Below are 17,113 nucleotides of genomic sequence, written 5' to 3'. Positions count from 1 at the left end.
ATGTTCAGCTCTACATGCAACTGCTCTTGGCTCAAGCAAAAAATGGAGTTTTGACATAGTTTCATGCCCTAATGGGAGGGAAACTTGAGGCAAATTTGAGAGGTACCCATTTTCCTTGTGTTATAATGATTCATCTCATATTTTTCAAAAGACCACAAAGAATACTGGTGACATGTTAAGCTTCCAGTACTTGCAGAACAGAGAATAAATGAGTGAGATTCCAATGAAAATACAAAGTTATATATTTGCTCATGCCAGATAACAACTGGTACTGCAAGGCTGTCATAACAAGCAACCCGAGCATGCCCTTAAGCAGAAAAACTGCCCGAAGTTGTATTTAACTGATTGAGGTTTGCAGGCAGATCAGAATCCTGATATTCCAAAGAAGCTGCAGGGAAAAACAAAAAGGAAAAAGTCAACCCAAATGCCAGACCAGAAGTTCAGATTTTCATAATAAGACAGTGGAAATGATGGCTTTCAAACCTGCGAGGAATAAATTTTGAGAGGACTGTACAGAGCATGGTGCAGAGAGAGAAAGCAACAAGCTTTACTAAAGGTCAAGTGATTTTGTGTTGTGGGTAAATACTTAAACAAATGCCCATGAAGAATTATCTGGATGATACAGTGGAGCTTGTGTACTGGCAGAGTAACTGTATCGGTAACTAAAGCTGCATTAATGTGCTTGAGTGATGGTCTGGAAGTGTCACTGTAATGGCAGTCACAGCATCAACTCAAGCAACTAAGCTGTGAGAGGAGGAGCTATAAGCTACAGAGACTCCTTGCCAAGAATGTACTTAGAATTTAATGTGCCAGAACACTAATAAAAATAAAATTATTTAAATAATAATAGTACCCCCACCCCCCACCCCCAATATTAGTATTCACTACAACAATTGCAAAATTAACTGAACTACACGCAGTATTTCAGGAAATAAAACATGAAGTAGAGAATGCATTAACAGTCATTCATGTCCCCTCACCACCAGGTGGGCTCTTTGGAAAGAAGCTCACCAAGTTTCGAGGAACTAAATTGTGTGTTGTATACCTTGGGGGGACTGGGAAAGATCAGAGGGACCCTGAAATTGCAGTTGGAATTGGAGACCCTGGAAAATTTTAAATTTCTCATTTGCAGTGCTTTTGGTTAAGAAGTCCTAAACATGGGGTATAAGCTGTCCAAACCTCTGCAAACAAATATGGATCTGTTTGTTCAGTTAGGTGAAAGCTACAACTCACTGGGGGAAAAATATCAACCAGAAAAGTTTGAAGATGGAGTTAGTGGGAATACTTGTGCTTCGAAGGAAAGTGAAACATTTTCCAAACAATTCATACTCAAGCACAGGTGATCCTAGCTGCCCAAATTCAGCAGAGTAATTTTACAGAAGCTTCAGATAGATTAATTTTACTGTCACCATTACTTAAATAGGATTTGGCCCAAAAAGCCACACAGCAGCTAAGCTTGTCATAACAACTCCAGATATAACAGAAGCCCAAGTTCAGGGTATATTTCAGGTGTGTAGTGCTAATCGCAGGTATAGTTGTCTTATTTTTCATCTTCATCTCTTGCAAGCCATCAGGTTACAGATAGATCATGGAGAAGTAACTCATTTTGATAAGTCCAATCATATAGTACCTATTTCCTGAAGTAGTTAATTTAATAAAAGCTATTTCTGTGGTATCCACAATGTGATAATGAGTATCAGCTCAATCCTCTATGCTGTATGAAAGCATTGCTTTGGTTCACAACGGGGCAATCACAATTTTGTACATATACGAGACCAATACTGAGGACTTAATGCTCACAGATGATGCACAAAGAATTAATTCGAAGAACCACAGGACAGAAATCCTTCTTTGAATCATTTCCAGATTAGTACATTGAATGTTAATTGTGCTTAAAACGTAATTTGCAGCAAAGAACATTTTACCACAACTGGGCTTTTCTTATGCATTGCACAAAGGGAGAGAAAGAAACTTCTGTGATGCTTTTAGGCCCAGATTCTTGCAGCCTACATTCTCTGGTGATAGTTAGACTATGTAAATATGGGCAATATAAGTGGTGGTCTTGTTTGTAATGCAGCTACCAAGCTGTTAGGAAGAACCTAAACCTTACAGTTACCTCCTCCCATAAAACAAATGGTGCCTCCTTCATTTCCGGAGATGCAGAGTAAGTACCCTCTAGTTAGATCTTGTACTAAAGAGGATCAAAGTGTAAAAATCCCTGCTCTAGGAATAAACTCTGCAAATGAAAAAATACAATAAGCCACTTTTGGTGCTAAAGTGCTACAGCTTTAGCTAAAGTTAAAATGCTTGGTGCTAAAGCTACAACCAACAATGTTTTTATATGTTTTAACACATATCTCCGGGGCAGGGAAGATATTTCCATATTCACAACATATTGCAATAAAAGCACTTTACAAACATTGCATAAGGTGTTGTAATGAACCTGGTTTGAGTCACTACTCATGCCTTATGATTTTCTTTACAGATGGAGGGACACCTCTCCCCACTGCCAGCCCTTGGCCAGCTGCTGCTGCTGGCACTTCAGGGCTCATCCTGCAAACAGTTCACATCCAGGCTCTGGCAGGCCATTGATCAGTTACTAAAACTTGAAACTGAGTAGAGACTTCCAAGGCAGTGTAAAGTGACAAGAGCAGAGGAGCCAGATTGTAAAAATCCGACCAGCTATTGTAACACGTGCTGGAGAGCAGCCTGAGTTTGCATATTAGCTTCTTTGTTTTTCCTTCTCTAACAGATAATACTTCTATTGCATAGCAAGTGAGCAACATTATTTGGTATTTTGTGTATGAATAAAAGCTAAAAAAAAAAAAAAGCCTAAGTCCTCTTCTGTTATTATTTCTTGCACCCAGTAATCTTAAAGTTTTCACCAAATATTTTCACCAAATAGTGCAAACTCTTGCACTAATATTCTTGTAGTCACATATTGGGAAGTGGGGGAAGTAGGAAACACTGAAACCATGGAATCACACAATATCCTGAGTTGGGAGGGACCCATGAGGATCACTGAATCCAACTCCTGCCTCCACACAGGGCAACCTAAAAGTGAAACCATATATCTACGAGCATTTTCCAAACATTTCTTGACCACCAACAGGCTTGGGGCCATGACCACTTCCCTGGGAACCTTGTTCCAGTAGAGATCTCTGAGAATATGACCCAAAAGCCATGCAGAGACCTCTTTTTGACAGCTGTCATGAGGAGTGCAAACATTTGCTGTGGTTGTGCAATTGTGTTGCAAGGGCGTGAGGCGATAATAATTAGTTGTGTAGGAAAAGTACGTCTGTGGAACTGAGTTGAGGCCCCAGGCTGTGAACATGAGCCAGCACGGTGTGGCTGCTCAGGTAGACTTTGCTTCAAAGCTGGTGGAGACACTACCATGGTAACAACTGCAGTCGTTGGATCTGGACCAAGAGGTTTGGCTCCAGCACCCGTGGCCCATTAATGTTTACACAGTGTAATATATTATAAATAAAAAGCAGTTCTGTGCAGGTCCTTTGTCTTGCTGGTGATGAAGAGATTCTTTCCACAGTTCCATCCACACTAGCATCTTCTATAGGAAGAATGGTTTCTAGAGCATTAATTTCTCACAATAAATGTTGCGGAAAAAGCCTGTGATCTTCTTTAGGATCCTGAAAAATGTAGCTGTAACAGAGCAAGATCTGCCTTCCTTCCTCTGCCTTTCCATTAAGAGAATATTTTGTATGCAGATCAGCTTTATTTGCCTCTAGCTTACCACAGTCATACATCTAAAGCATCACTGCACTGAACGTTATCCATGCATTGTAGTCCTCGACCCAGTCCATCAGGGCATACACAGCACTCACTTCATAGGCATAGCCAAACTGAGAAGGGATATTCATGGGGTTTCTTTTTAATAAAATAATATGATGAGGCTGCTTCCTTCTGCCCAAAGATATATTTTATATGAGAAAATACCCTGATGAAAGTATTCTGAAAAAGGTCAGGGCAACAAATGACCTTGTAAAGTGGCTGGCTCTTTGGGCAGTAACACTGCTGAGCAAAGAACCATCTTCTCACTCTGTGCATTGTAAATCCTGTCCTCAGTTCTTAAAGTGTTCACAAATAACCTTTCAAAACAGAACATAAAACCAGTTTCTGCATATCTGTGTTCTAGGCTCCAAACAAGGGCTTCCTCCAGGAACAAGCCTCGCTTCTCCAGCATTACCATATATTACCATAAGCTCCTACGCTTCACAGACCATGCCTGACACTGAAAAGAAAGTTTTGTTACTGAAAAGAATTTTCTGAATATTACTGAAATTATTTTTAAAGGCCATCCCAAAATACTTACGTGGCATGGTCCTAAAACACATACAGCTAATACAAGCTGTATTTGCAAGCACAGGACAATTTTTGAATGTCTGTGCTTTTAGAAGTGAAAAGGATTTAGACCAGCACTTGTAAGTTTGTAGCTGATTCTTTAAAGACGATGTAGTCATTACGGAGAAACTGATCACAAACTGCTGTGCACTTTTCCTCTGAAATTCAGTTCCCTTTAATGTTCCTCAAAGTGTCTTTAATGTTCAGTGATACAGAAGTAACGGGTAGGCAGGCACGGAAACGTCACTGGTACCGCTCATCTCACAGAAACCTTGTGATGCCTTTCACTAGGGTGTGTTACAACACGGATGGTTTCAGTCTTTCCTTTTATCTCTCTGACTAAGACACCAGCATGACAAAGCAAACACTTCCAGGGCATTGGAGGATGTGATATACAGAGCAGGACTGATGCTGTGTAGGCTTTTGTAAGCCCCAAATGGCTGGGGAGCTGTGGCTTAGCCTCCTCTGGCCTCATACACTGGACTAAAGATTACTACAGCTTTTCATCTTAACTGGGTTCAAAGAAAGGCCAAAACAAGCCCCAAACCAAACAAACAAGCCCTATGTGTCCCTACAAGCTTATCAGCATGGCCGTAGTTTTTATTTAATTTCTTGTTTACTTGTTTGCATGAAGAAATCTGCAGTCACTTAACAGGCCTGGCATTGTGTGTGACTCCCTGCATTAACAACTAGGTCAACTGGCAGGGTAAAGCGCTGTACATGCAAGGGGCTCCCTCAGCTCAGCCAGTGCCTGCCGTTTATATTTCGGGAATTAGCTAGGTAGAAGAGAATGTCCTCCTGGGCATGTGCTACCCTGAAACTTTAGTCCATTTGCACGAGTCATTTGAAACCTCTTCTTGTCCCCAGCTGAAAAGGGTGCTAAATCCATGGCAGCTACAGCAAGACTAAAACAGTGGGAACTTCAGGGGGTTTCTCTTCTTCTCTCTCTGCAGCACTTGTCATGCACTGTTCCGGGATTGTTATCTGCAGCGAGACAGATTCTGTCTGTTAACACGCTTCACTGATGAGATGCCAGGCGGTTAACATATACCACAATTTTATTATATTTTCCACTGTCCTTAAGCAAGTTATTTTAACCTATATAGTAAGCCCAATACATAATAAGACAGAAATTGGTAGAGCAAGGCACATGAAATTGGGGAAGGGGTATATGACCTGTCAGTGTTCCAGTAGTCCATGGCAAGGTCAAAGGTGGTGGGGGTCTCAAACCAGCTGAGAGGCAGCTCCACCGAGTTACTCTCATGCTCCAATTTTATAGCTGGTGTGAAGCCCCTAGTCCCCACATATCTTTGTGCCCAGAGTCTTAATCGCTGCAGCACACCCTGCTACAACTCTTGGGGCTGAACAGGGGCTGTTTGGGTAGATAAATGAGGGGTGAGGAGGGAGGAAGGCCTCATGGTTCAACAAAAATGTTCGTACTTCTATAATTTAAAGGAGCCACACAACTAAACCCTCAACCACGAACTGTGCTTGTAATTAGTGTTTAGCTGCGAGTGGGTGACAGCTTCTTGATTCGGTGTAAATACCTCCCCCAGGGTGTTCTGTTAGAAACTGCCCAGGCTCTTGACATAAGTTTCGGCGTAATTTTCTGGCAGCTGATAAGCAGTGTAGGGAGAGGCAGAGGCACATTACCAGAGTCTGCACAGCTGGGGCTGGGGGCTAAGCAAGGGGTGACCACCACGTCTTCACCTAGTTCCACCCCTCACCTCAGCCTCATCGTGGTGTTCCCCTCTTCAGCAGACCCCTGACATTAGTCCTGTCCCAGGGTTGGGACCCCACAACTACCCAGTAATTAGTCACCTTTCCAGCACTCAACACCATACAGGGCTTGTACTGTGTTCAGAGAGTATCAGCTTTCCAAAGCAATGCGGATAACTCTTGGGTAAGATAAAAGTGAGAGGATAAAGACCTAGGATATTTTTACTAGGACTATTTTTATTTGCCATATGAACATAATTCCTATCACTGCCTTAGGCGAAGACAAATAAAACGGCAAAGATGACAGATACCCTTACGTTTAGGCAGGCAGATCTCTCCATCCTGCCAAAGCGTGGGTTTGCCTGCTCCATCTCTAGCGGAGCTGCCTCTGTTGTAGTGCCATCAATGTGGAAACACTGCTGCAAGAACATATTTTTGGCCGTCACTCAGAAACTGCTGCCAGCCCTCTGCAGAGCCTGGGAGACCTTTTATGCTGTGAGCTTGCCTTTAAGGGGAACGTCTTTACAGAATATATGATTTCCACATCACTCTTGTAGCTCAAATGTTTGGATAATCTGTAAATGAAAAAAAAAACCAACCCCAAGATAAAAGCAACAGCTCTGCAGAGTCTCACCTCAGACATACAGTTACTCTAAAAGCTAAGGAATTACACCCAGCTTCCTTCCAAACTCACCCATATGATCAAATTCTCCTTGGACCAGGAGACCAGAGAGTTTGTGGCTGCACAGCAAATGCAGAGATAACAAACGGAGGGACACTTCGGTCCCACATTCTCCTTTTTGATTGCTTAAAACCTAATCTTCCATATTACCCATAATTTGTAAAATTGCAGCCAAGTAATCTCTCTACAACCCCCTCTCTGCCCCTCCTTTTGCACTGTGCCCAGCCATTCCTACACACCTGATGACAGCACTTAACCCTATTTCAGGAACTATAGAGTCAGAGGGGCTTAAAGGAGGCTTTGGAGGAGGTCATCACCAATGTCCCAGAGAAGCTGCCTGCACGGGGAAAGCAGTGGAGGTTACCAGGGGACATGGTTGTCCTGCCCAGATGGTACTGCTGTGCGGTTGCACCTCGGCACGTCCGCTCCACTTGTTGAGGTATGGCGAGAAAAGATCTGAGCTATGAGGAGTAAGCTGGGACTTCTGCAATGTGCTCACTGTGTGCAGCAGAAGTAAGCTAGAACACGTTTTAAAAAGCCCTCCAAGTTTGGAGCAGCAGTGGCCATACAAGAAGCTTGTGCAAAATGGTATTGCACTTTAAAGTCACACTCTCACTTCCCTGTCAGCAGATTATTTCCAGGGTGGGTAAGCCTGAAGATGGAAAAGTCTGCTTAAGCACAGAAACACGAGTAACAGAAACACATCAGATAATTATGATATAGAAAAGCTGTAGTAGGGATTTCTATTCTCTCTCACAATGCAAGGAGAAACGGGCAGGTGAAGATACTAAAATGTGACACGTTGAGAAGTGATGTGAAGTTAGGTTGTTTCTCATGATGTATATAGTTCATCTGTGGGACTCCCAGCTACTACATGTTACCGATGGCAAAAACTCTGCAGGAGTCAGTAAGGGCATGAATACTAACATGCATGTTCAGAGTTGCAATTGTTTGAAATTTCGAAAGCAGTCAGGGTTTACCCCAATCCTCAGCTAATCAAGATCAGGACATTTCTTGCCCCTTCCTCTGCTGACTACCGTCAGGGAAAGGATATAGGACTACGTGAGCTATGTGGCTAATCCAGTAAAACAGCTGGTGTGACATTAAAAAAATAGCATGACTTTGTAATAGTTATAGCCTTGGTGACAGTGGCATTCCTTTTAAGCAGTTTCACACCCACTTGCGTATTTTACTTCTCATATAAATGAATTAATAACTTCAAAATCTAGAAAATGTCAAATCTAGTGAACAAACTACTCAGTGACTGGATGGGACATGGAGCCACCTCTGAGTATTAAGAAATAAAATTTAAAAAATAATCATACAAGTAGAAATATCCGGCAGTCTGTGTACATCGTCAATTTGGCAAAGGACATATCAAGTATTAGTTCTCACTCCAATACCCCAGTTTCCCTGCAAGCACCAGCTCTTATCAGATCACAAAGTCTGGATTAATCTATTGGGCCAGCAGCGTGACATTAAGACCAACGGGATGTGTAAGCTACCGAGGCAAAAGGTCTCTCTGCAAACGTAGTGAGCCAGGCGCAGTGTCGCAATGCTTGCTAAGGAATTGCAAGAGCCTGTGATATTACATGGGGTTTCTGCCCAATTGCCGCAGTGAACGGATCTGCATGTTCATTAAAGGAAAAAAAATCATGGGCTGTGCAGAAAATCTCAAAGGTGGCAATCATTAGTGGTATCAGAAAAGAGAAAATATCCCTAAAATGCAATCATAATATTTTTTTAAATTCCTTATTTTGAGGTTTTCAGAGTTGAAAATGCTGCAGTTTGTGCATTACTATCAGTATTATGGTTCTGAGCGATGAAGCACAGAAACACACCCTGCACCTTTGGCCCAGCTACCCCTTGCTCAGCTGTGTGTTTTTCACACAGACACAAGATCCACTTCACCACAGAGATGTAAATAATTTACTTTTATCAGAAACAAGCTAACAAGGCAAAGCAAGCTGATATGCTGTGTGTACCCTGGACACCAATCCTGGATCCCTGGACATCTCTTGATGTTGATGTGGCTCTGAAGAGGGCACTGCAGAGCTGGATCAGCCCAGAGGGGTATACATACACCTGTGGATATGACCAGCGGTGGCTGGCTATGGAGGAAAGGGGAGGTAGGGAGCAGAGCCACCCTACAGAGCCACTTGCTCGTTTTTCTCAGCCCCTTCCCTGCCACAAAATGCAAATTTCTGCTCTCGTTCCTACCACTGGCTTGCTGCAAAAAGTACCCATCTCATCAGGCCCATTGCTGAGGGCCAGATTTCCATGGCTGTTAAGCATCCATATTCCTAAATGAAATTAACAGGAGCCATGGATGCTCCAGACATTGGGAAGCATGATCTTAATCCCTCCATGCCCTAGGGCATGCCTATAATAGAAAAACGGTCCTATTTTAACTAGATCGATTTTAAAATATGAGATTTTAACCGTGAGATTTTTACAATTTAGGTAATTCAGACAAGGCCTCATGTTCCCTATCCCTAACGTGTCTATAAAAAGGACTGTTTCTATTAAACAGGATTAACTGTGTGTGAAGCCCCTGGATGAAAGGCACCGAGCCCCAAGCATTCTTGCTGTGTTTGTTACGATGGCACTTTCCAACTGATCCATAGTGTTTGAAGAGAGCTCAGAGGTCACCGGGCTCCATTTCCCTTCCTTGGGTTGCAGTCCTCCAGCCCTGACCCTCAGGCCTCTCACTTCTGTTTCACCTCACTCCACACTGGCTTTGAGCGGGGAGTCAGGCTCAGGACCTGCAGAGGTCCCTTCCAACCTAAATTATTCTGCATTTCACTCTGGATATCTGAGTGAACTCCAGCTTTCACTTCTCTAAATGCCATAGAAACAAGGACTGGAGGCAGGTCCATGCTGAGCACTTTGCTTTGCAAGGTGAAGGAGGTCTTGCAGCAAGGCTGACCTATTTCTGCCAGGGGTTTCAGCGTAGGTCTGGCTGGCCCTCGCAGTGCTGCACTGCTGCTTCTGCACTGCACGACTGCTGCATCTCATCCGGGCATGTGCTGTAGGCACATCCAGGCTTTCCCAATGCACTCTGTCCGCATGGCCATAGCACCCACTAGCCCCGACCAAACTGTGTTATAAATATTATTCCAGATACATGCGACTTCTCCAAACCCAGTGATGCAACTAGAGGGCCAGATCAGGAGAAGCTGAACTCTTGCTCCTGGTACCCTGGAAATCTGTGAGCCTCAGGGCCAAAAGCTCCCAGGAGCTGTTGTTATTTAAGAGGAGAGGAGAAAGAAACTTAAGGGCCATCCCCAAATCAGTGCTACCACACCACCAGAATGTTCCCTCACTCATAGGAGAGCATTGCCCTGGAGGGCTCATGGGGGAGAGGAGCAGACTGATGTGCATTGTGTGAGGAAGAGGTTTGAATCTGCAAATAGAAGAAAACACACTGAGAAAAAGGAAAGTGGATGGGAGAGAAGAAGTCAAGAACAATTAACTTGCCCAAAGAAGAAATAAAACACACAAAACACTGTTAAAGAAAAGATAAAATAGTTACTTTCCTAATAATAGTTTGTTTTAAAAGCAGTTGCTGCAGTTAGCATAGGGGCCTAATTCAGTTGCAGAGGAAGGGAAGTGATCCGCTACGCACTTTTGTGAGCAGTTTATGTTCTGCATTGTCAGGAGCACTGTCTGCCAGAAAGTCACCTTTTTCTATATGGGAAGAACCAAAGTTTTCCATGGAGTTACTGTCCAGCTAGATGACCTTCCTCTCCGTCATGGCCAAAGAGACCATTTCTTTCCCATTGACAACTATGCCCTTCCTGAGCACATTTTTATCTGTAACACAGGTAGTAAGACAGCATTTAGACAGTTGGTTTCAAATATCATAGAATCATAGAATAGTTTGGTCTGGAAGGGACCTTTAAAGGTCATCTAGTCCAAACCCCCTGCAATCTGCAGGAACATATTCAAGTAGATCAGGTTGCTCAGAGCCCTATCCAACCTGACCTTGAAACTTTTCAGGGATGGAGCATCTACCACCTCTCTGGGAAACTTGTTTCAGTGTTTCACCACCCTCAGCATAAAAAAGTGATTGTGCCCCTGTACTCGGCCCTGGTGAGGCCACACCTTGAATATTGTGTTCAGTTTCAGGCCCCTCAGTACAAGGACATGGAGTTGCTGGAGTGTGTCCAAAGAAGAGCAATGAAGCTGGTGAAGGGTCTGGAGAGCAGCTCTTATGAGGAGTGACTGAGGGAACTGGGGTTGTTTAGCCTGGAGAAGAGGAGGCTGAGGGGACACCTTATCACCCTCTACAACTACCTGAAAGGAGCTTGTAGTGAGGTGGGTGTAGGTCTCTTCTCCCAAGTCACTAGTGATAGGATGAGAGGAAATGGCCTCAAGCTGCATCAGGGGAGGTTTAGATTGGATATTTGGAAAAATTTCTTTACTGAAAGAGTGGTCAGGCATTGGAAGAGGCTGCCCAGAGAGGTGGTGGAGTCACCATCCCTGGAGGTGTCCAAAAAACATCTAAACATGGCACTTCAGGGCATGGTTTAGTAGGCATGGTAGTGTTGGGTTGACAGTTGGACTTGATCCTAGAGGTCTTTTCCAACCTTAATGATTCTATGATTCTATGCAAATTTATTCCTTATATCTAGTCTAAATCTACCCTCTTTTAGTTTAAAGCCATTACCACTTGTCTTATTGCATCAGGCCTTGCTAAAAAGTCTGGCCCCTTCTTATAAGCTTTTAAGTACTGAAAGGCCACAATAAGGTCTCCCTGGAGCTTTCTCTTCTCCAGGCTGAACAACCCCAACTCTCTCAGCCTTTCTTCATAAGAGAGGTGCTCCAGCCCTCGGATCACTTTTGTGGCCCTCCTCTGCAGCACCCGCTCCATCAGGTCTCTCCTGTGCTGAGGGCTCCAGAGCTGGATGCAGCACCCCAGGTAGGGTCCCACCAGAGCAGAGCAGAGGGGCAGAATCACCTCCCTCAACCTGCTGGCCACGCTTCTTTTGATGCAGCCCAGGATATGGTTGGCTTTCTGGGCTGCAAGCACACATTGCCAGGTCATGCCCAGCTTTTCATCCACCAGTACCCCAAATATGATGATTCCAAGTTCAACTGTACCATTCCTGTCCTTTTGTAAGCTCTCCTTTACTGGGAAATGCATCCTTTCAAGCCAGCCTTTGCGTGGTAGGAACCAGCAGTCCTACTAGTAGAGTTGCATTTCAAATTAAATCTAAATTTCTGCTGTTGATGAGAAAAGACAGCCTGGAGAAGGCAGTCATTCCCACAGCAGGGCCATCCTCACCCTGGGCTAGCGGCTGAAGGCCTGGGTTCAATCTTTGCTCTAACAATGCTATGCCAGGAGCAAGTCAGGCCCCTTCCCAATGCTTCATTCCCCTCATTCATAGAACAAAGATATATGAGTGACACATATCACTTTGAGATTTACAAATGGAAGTGGTATTTAAGAGATACTGTTGGTGTTATTATTTATTATTATTCACACTTTCACATCTCATTTGATGAGTTTTGATGCTTCCTGCTTTTACCAGGGCTGGAAACATCCATTTCAAACACAAGACAACAGCAGTTTTTGCTAGTTTTTCAGCTAAGTACCTGCTTGCACCCTCACATTGCCCTGAGCCTTTCCCAAGTCTTCTCCTGCAGGTTGCTTCCTTTACTGAACAGGACCAAGAAACCCTGAATAACACAAAAATGAGCAAAAGAAGCCACAGGTTATCAAGTCTAAGGAAGATGCAGTTGTGTTTTGGATAGAGGCTTGGCTGGTTTTAACTGACTTTGCTCGTTCTCATTGTATCGTCCATATTGAGCATTTCCAATATATCGCCTGGATTTTAGTACTTCTTTAGTCCATCTACACATTGGTAAAAAATCAATCAATTTGAGAAGAGAGGGAAGAGTTTCCACTGTCGGGGAAGATAATCAAAGATCTAAATTTACCAGCAGGTAAATTACTGCCCTTTTGGCAAATTAAAAATAAACAGGCAGTGGTATGTAAGTGTCAAATAGTCCATGTGGTCGCCTTAGAGGTATGCTGGGCAAAATGAGACTCCAGCTCCCGGGAACCTCAAGTGAAATATTAGCTTTGCTGCACGTCTGTGAAGAGCCAAACATACCATCATTTATAGACTGTGAGAAATGAGGACAGAACTAGGAATCACAAAATGAGCTGTACTGACGTTGCCCTCTATCAGAAATTTTAAGTAGATAAAATGTACATGATTTATGAGTTTTGTATTTGGCACATATGTTTGTTGTAGTTAGCACAAGGAACATATAACACCATATAAACCATAAACACATACACAATTTTATCTGAGGACATGATTAGCCATTCAGTGGAAGTGCTGCATGAACCAGCTGTACAGCTCAGTGCTCCTGTACCTCTGAGCCTCTTGCTCTCTCGCTAGCCATCTCCTTCCAAGTGCTGGCACATTTACACAGCCACTGAGCTTAAAGAACTGATTCATCTGAAAAATAACTGGGGGAGGTGGAAAAAAGGTTGTTTTTCAGCCACATGAGTCCACTGTGTGGCCACAGACTGCTTCTGCTGGTGCAGCACCAGGCAGAGGGGAGGTAGCGTGGGGTAGGGACCAGCAGGCAAGGACACAGAAGGGAGACAATGACTTAAGCTGGCTCTGCTGTCAGATAGTTTCTTATCAAACTATGCCCTAAAACCTTTTCTAATATAATGCTGTAATGGGGAAATATTTGGCCAGGATTATAACCAAAGGATTTGAATGAGAGGAAACGGAGAATTTAAGATAATACAGTAAGCTATCCAAATTGGGTGGTTTTTTAAATTTTTTTTTTTCGGTGGGAATTTTCTAGGTCAGTCATATAGGAGTGAGACAGGGCTTTTGTTTTTCCTGTCAAAACCACTGTGGTAGTAACCTGTATTATCTCTACTCTAGCCAGAAACTTCCGTGTTCAAAGTACCACCTACAAAGGCACGAGGGATTCCTGCTTAGTTAAATGAGAGCTTGCAGAGTCAGGTGCCAAGATAACAGTTAGTACTTTGTTGTCACTTGTATCTTCACAATCTTTCATAAAATGTAAATTGCCAATCCATTATTGATATTACTGCTGTGATGATATATTGCTTCAATTTTTCAGAATATGCAGACATATAATTCATTTCAGTACTATTCTATGATACTGAAATTACGTAAACTGACTTTTAATTCAGTGAAAATTCGCAGCTGGGTTCAGGCGTTTAACTCCAGTGAAGTGGCATCCGGCATCACTGGTGTCCACAGAGCTTATTCCTGGCTGCTCCCACAGCTACCAAAGCATCCAACCATTCTGCTGACAGACCCCCTGGGCTCTGAGATTTCTTCCACTGCACAAATTTGTAACTGTCTGAAATACTGTGCACCCTGCAAGTCCTGCTGGTGTAGCCAGGCCAGCCGAGCCCTGCCATAGACACAGGTGTGCTGGCCAAAGAGGACATTGCCTGACTTTGCATTATCTGAGAGTGGGACTAACACGAAGCCTGATGCAGCGGCATGTGGACAGAAGTGCTGCGCAGCTACGGGCATTGCTGACCACAGAGCTACAGCCTTCACAGACCCTTCTGGTCAGCCCAGGCCTGGAGCTAGAGCCCAACAAGAAGCCCCCATCACCTTATCTCTACAACAGAGCTCTAAATCAGAGGCTCTGAAGCACAGATTCATGACAGCACTGAGCTTCGTGGCGCCCCCTTCCATAAATCAGGTGCTCTCCCAAATGCCTTGGCTCTGAGTCCTGCAAGAGTAGGGTCCTCAAGGACTCCCTGCCCTGCACGGAACAGGCGAGGCAGCGGTCACTGCTGTCTGGGTGGAGCATGCACTTGGGACCGCAAATGCTGTTCATCACTTCCCTCTGCTTGATGGGGAATGAGGCTTTGGACGCAGATTTCAGGTCTGTCGGAGAACCTCCCGCCCCAAAGCTTTTTAGGCATGCTGGTTTAAGTCTTTCTGCATCTGTCTTGATGCTGCCCACATTGCATAGAAAAATTAAATGCTCATATGCATAGATACATAGAAATGGAGACTTCAACTTCAATTGGGGTAATTCAGGAATTTTTTCATTTTTAGAGAATTTAGATTTATTCTCTTCCTCAATGCCTTGATCTGAAGCTGAAAGCCAGGGAAACAGTTTTAAAACAGAGAAGCAGCTAGGGAAGAGACATTCTGTCTCCTTCACAAAGCTCGGCTGCAGAAAATATACAATTTCTGCTCTGATTTGCAAACAACTTTTTTCGAAGACTTAAATTTCAATCTTAAGGCTTGTGTCTCCCAGGCAACATCAAGAAAGATGAAAATGCAATGTGCTTTGATAGATATCTTTTATTAAAATGCTTTCAAAAAGCCACCTCCAGGAAAAATAAAAGGAAATAACAAAGTAATAGAAGTTTATTTTCTCTCCACTTTCTTTGAATAACTTTGGGACAACAATATTTTTTCTCTCATTCTCCTATCAGCCAAAGCAGTGGTGGCTGGAGGATGGGGTCTTATACATCACTTTCCCTGTGTTACACAGAACATCATGATCTTACCCCATTGCGTTTCTTATTTTTCAGGTATTTGAACCCTGTGCAACTTGATCCTGGGGTATATGTATAGTGATGTTATTCTTTCCATCTTTTGATCTACAGATATTCTCAAGCTTTTGAAAAGATAGCTTTCCATTTTTAGGGCTTTACCCCTGCAAATTGTACAGAATCTTTATTTTAGCACCTTTATCACCAGAATAAACAAATCCCAGTAACGCATTAAGAAAACTGTGAGTAAAACTCTGATCATGTTAAAACTGATGTTAGGATTTCCACTGCCTTCAGGAAGTCAGTATGTCAGCGTTTGATTGTATAATATCTGAGGAACATGGCCTCAGAGAATGCCAGAAAGCAAGGGAAATCTTAACCATCTCTGCCAATCTCTGTTGTGTATGTCAACTACATACCAAAGAAGAACACGTAGCTCTGCAGAGATGATTGCAGAAAAGTTGCCTACACATCAAAACAAATAAATAGAAAGAAAAGGCATGGATAACCAGAATTCAAATAAAACCTGTATTTCCCTCAGAAATGCTTGGAGATGTTGAGAGTCACTGCACGAGAATGAAAAGCTAAAATCCTCTCACCACGTTCATTTTGGAAACACTTGTCGCTGTGAGGGAATGTGGAATGGAAACCTTGACTCTCAAATGTGAGGGTTTCACAGGACGGAGTCCTTGGATGGCTTCTGACAGCAGCCAGCACGGGCTTTTTGGCTGAGGCTCCCGTGCAGCAGGAGTGGATTCCCCAGCTGGGGACTCCCCGTCGCTGCCTAGTATGGCACACATGCTCGAGGTCATGTAAGCCCTGTGGGACTCTTCTAGCCCTGCGTAGCGTTATTTTCACCACTAGTATTTTTGAACGGCAGCAGCTACTTCCATAATCCATCTCATGTGTTCCTGTTTTCACTCTCCAAATCTAAAAGAGCAACCACTTTCCACAGCTGGTAAAAGATAAGGCCTACGGAAAACCCTGCCTCCCTGCCGCCTCTTGCCTAACTCCTCGCTAAGCTTTCTCAATTCTAAGTGGTTTTATCTGCAAATATCTCTGTGCACCCCTGTGCACACGCAAGTCAGTCTGTGTTTAGCCTGTGCACAGGAGTTTTCCTGAACAAAAGTAAGTCCTTCAGATGTTCAGAGCTGAATACAGGCCTATGTGAAGAGCTGATCTAAGGTCTTTTTTGACAAAAATTTGGGTTGTAGGATGAGATCTGTATGCAATGATTTAAAGAGAGAATTATTTTTCAAAAAATACAACAGAAAACAACTGAGGTCAAAAAGACCCATTACAGTCGTGTGTGTGTCCCCGCCCCCACAAAGCAAATATCAACAAATAGATTTCTCAAGCCATAAAAAAACTGTGTGTACTATTTCTTTCAGGCTTCTGAATCTTCATAAAAATATCCCTGTCAAGCCAGATGGAGCAATGTTACAGGCAAGTACGTTTATAAAAATATTAGTGAACATATCTGTTTAATCTACCATATACCCACTCATATCGTAGCAGCTCTGGTTTTAAATGTTATTCTTTACAGTATTCTCCATTATACCATTTATAATTACTGCACACCTGGCTTGGGTTTCTCACTGACAGCTCGCTTAAAGACCATGTTGCAGCTCAGTGTTACTGTGTGTTTATTCTGAGGGTGCTAATATTCCAATTATTTAATTTGTGTTCATTCTTTTTTCCTATTTTGTTTTTTTAGTGAAGAGTTTTAGATTGCCTACAGGCCTGCTTTGTACCTTATTGATCTTCATTAACCAAACGGCAAATATTGTAATAAAACCAACCACATTAGGCAGTGGACTTTA

At 43.2% G+C, this 17,113-nt stretch overlaps 1 protein-coding gene across 5 annotated transcripts in view; it reads left to right on the top strand.

The window, feature by feature from the left end:
• Positions 1-17,113, top strand: part of ATP6V1C1 (ATPase H+ transporting V1 subunit C1) — a 52,397-nt gene that overhangs the window by 11,539 nt on the left and 23,745 nt on the right. For all 5 annotated transcript variants that reach the window (XM_064442277.1, XM_064442274.1, XM_064442272.1 and 2 more), the window contains one exon: positions 16,682-16,736. In XM_064442277.1, coding sequence (XP_064298347.1) covers positions 16,720-16,736 — 17 coding nt within the window. In that variant the 5' untranslated portion in view covers positions 16,682-16,719. The remainder of the gene's footprint in view (positions 1-16,681; positions 16,737-17,113) is intronic.

This window comes from Phalacrocorax carbo, chromosome 2 (assembly GCF_963921805.1).
Source record: "Phalacrocorax carbo chromosome 2, bPhaCar2.1, whole genome shotgun sequence".
NCBI classification, from domain to species: Eukaryota; Metazoa; Chordata; class Aves; order Suliformes; family Phalacrocoracidae; genus Phalacrocorax; species Phalacrocorax carbo.
The sequence above is the reverse complement of the archived record's forward strand: the minus strand, read 5'-3'. Positions and strand labels throughout refer to the sequence as shown.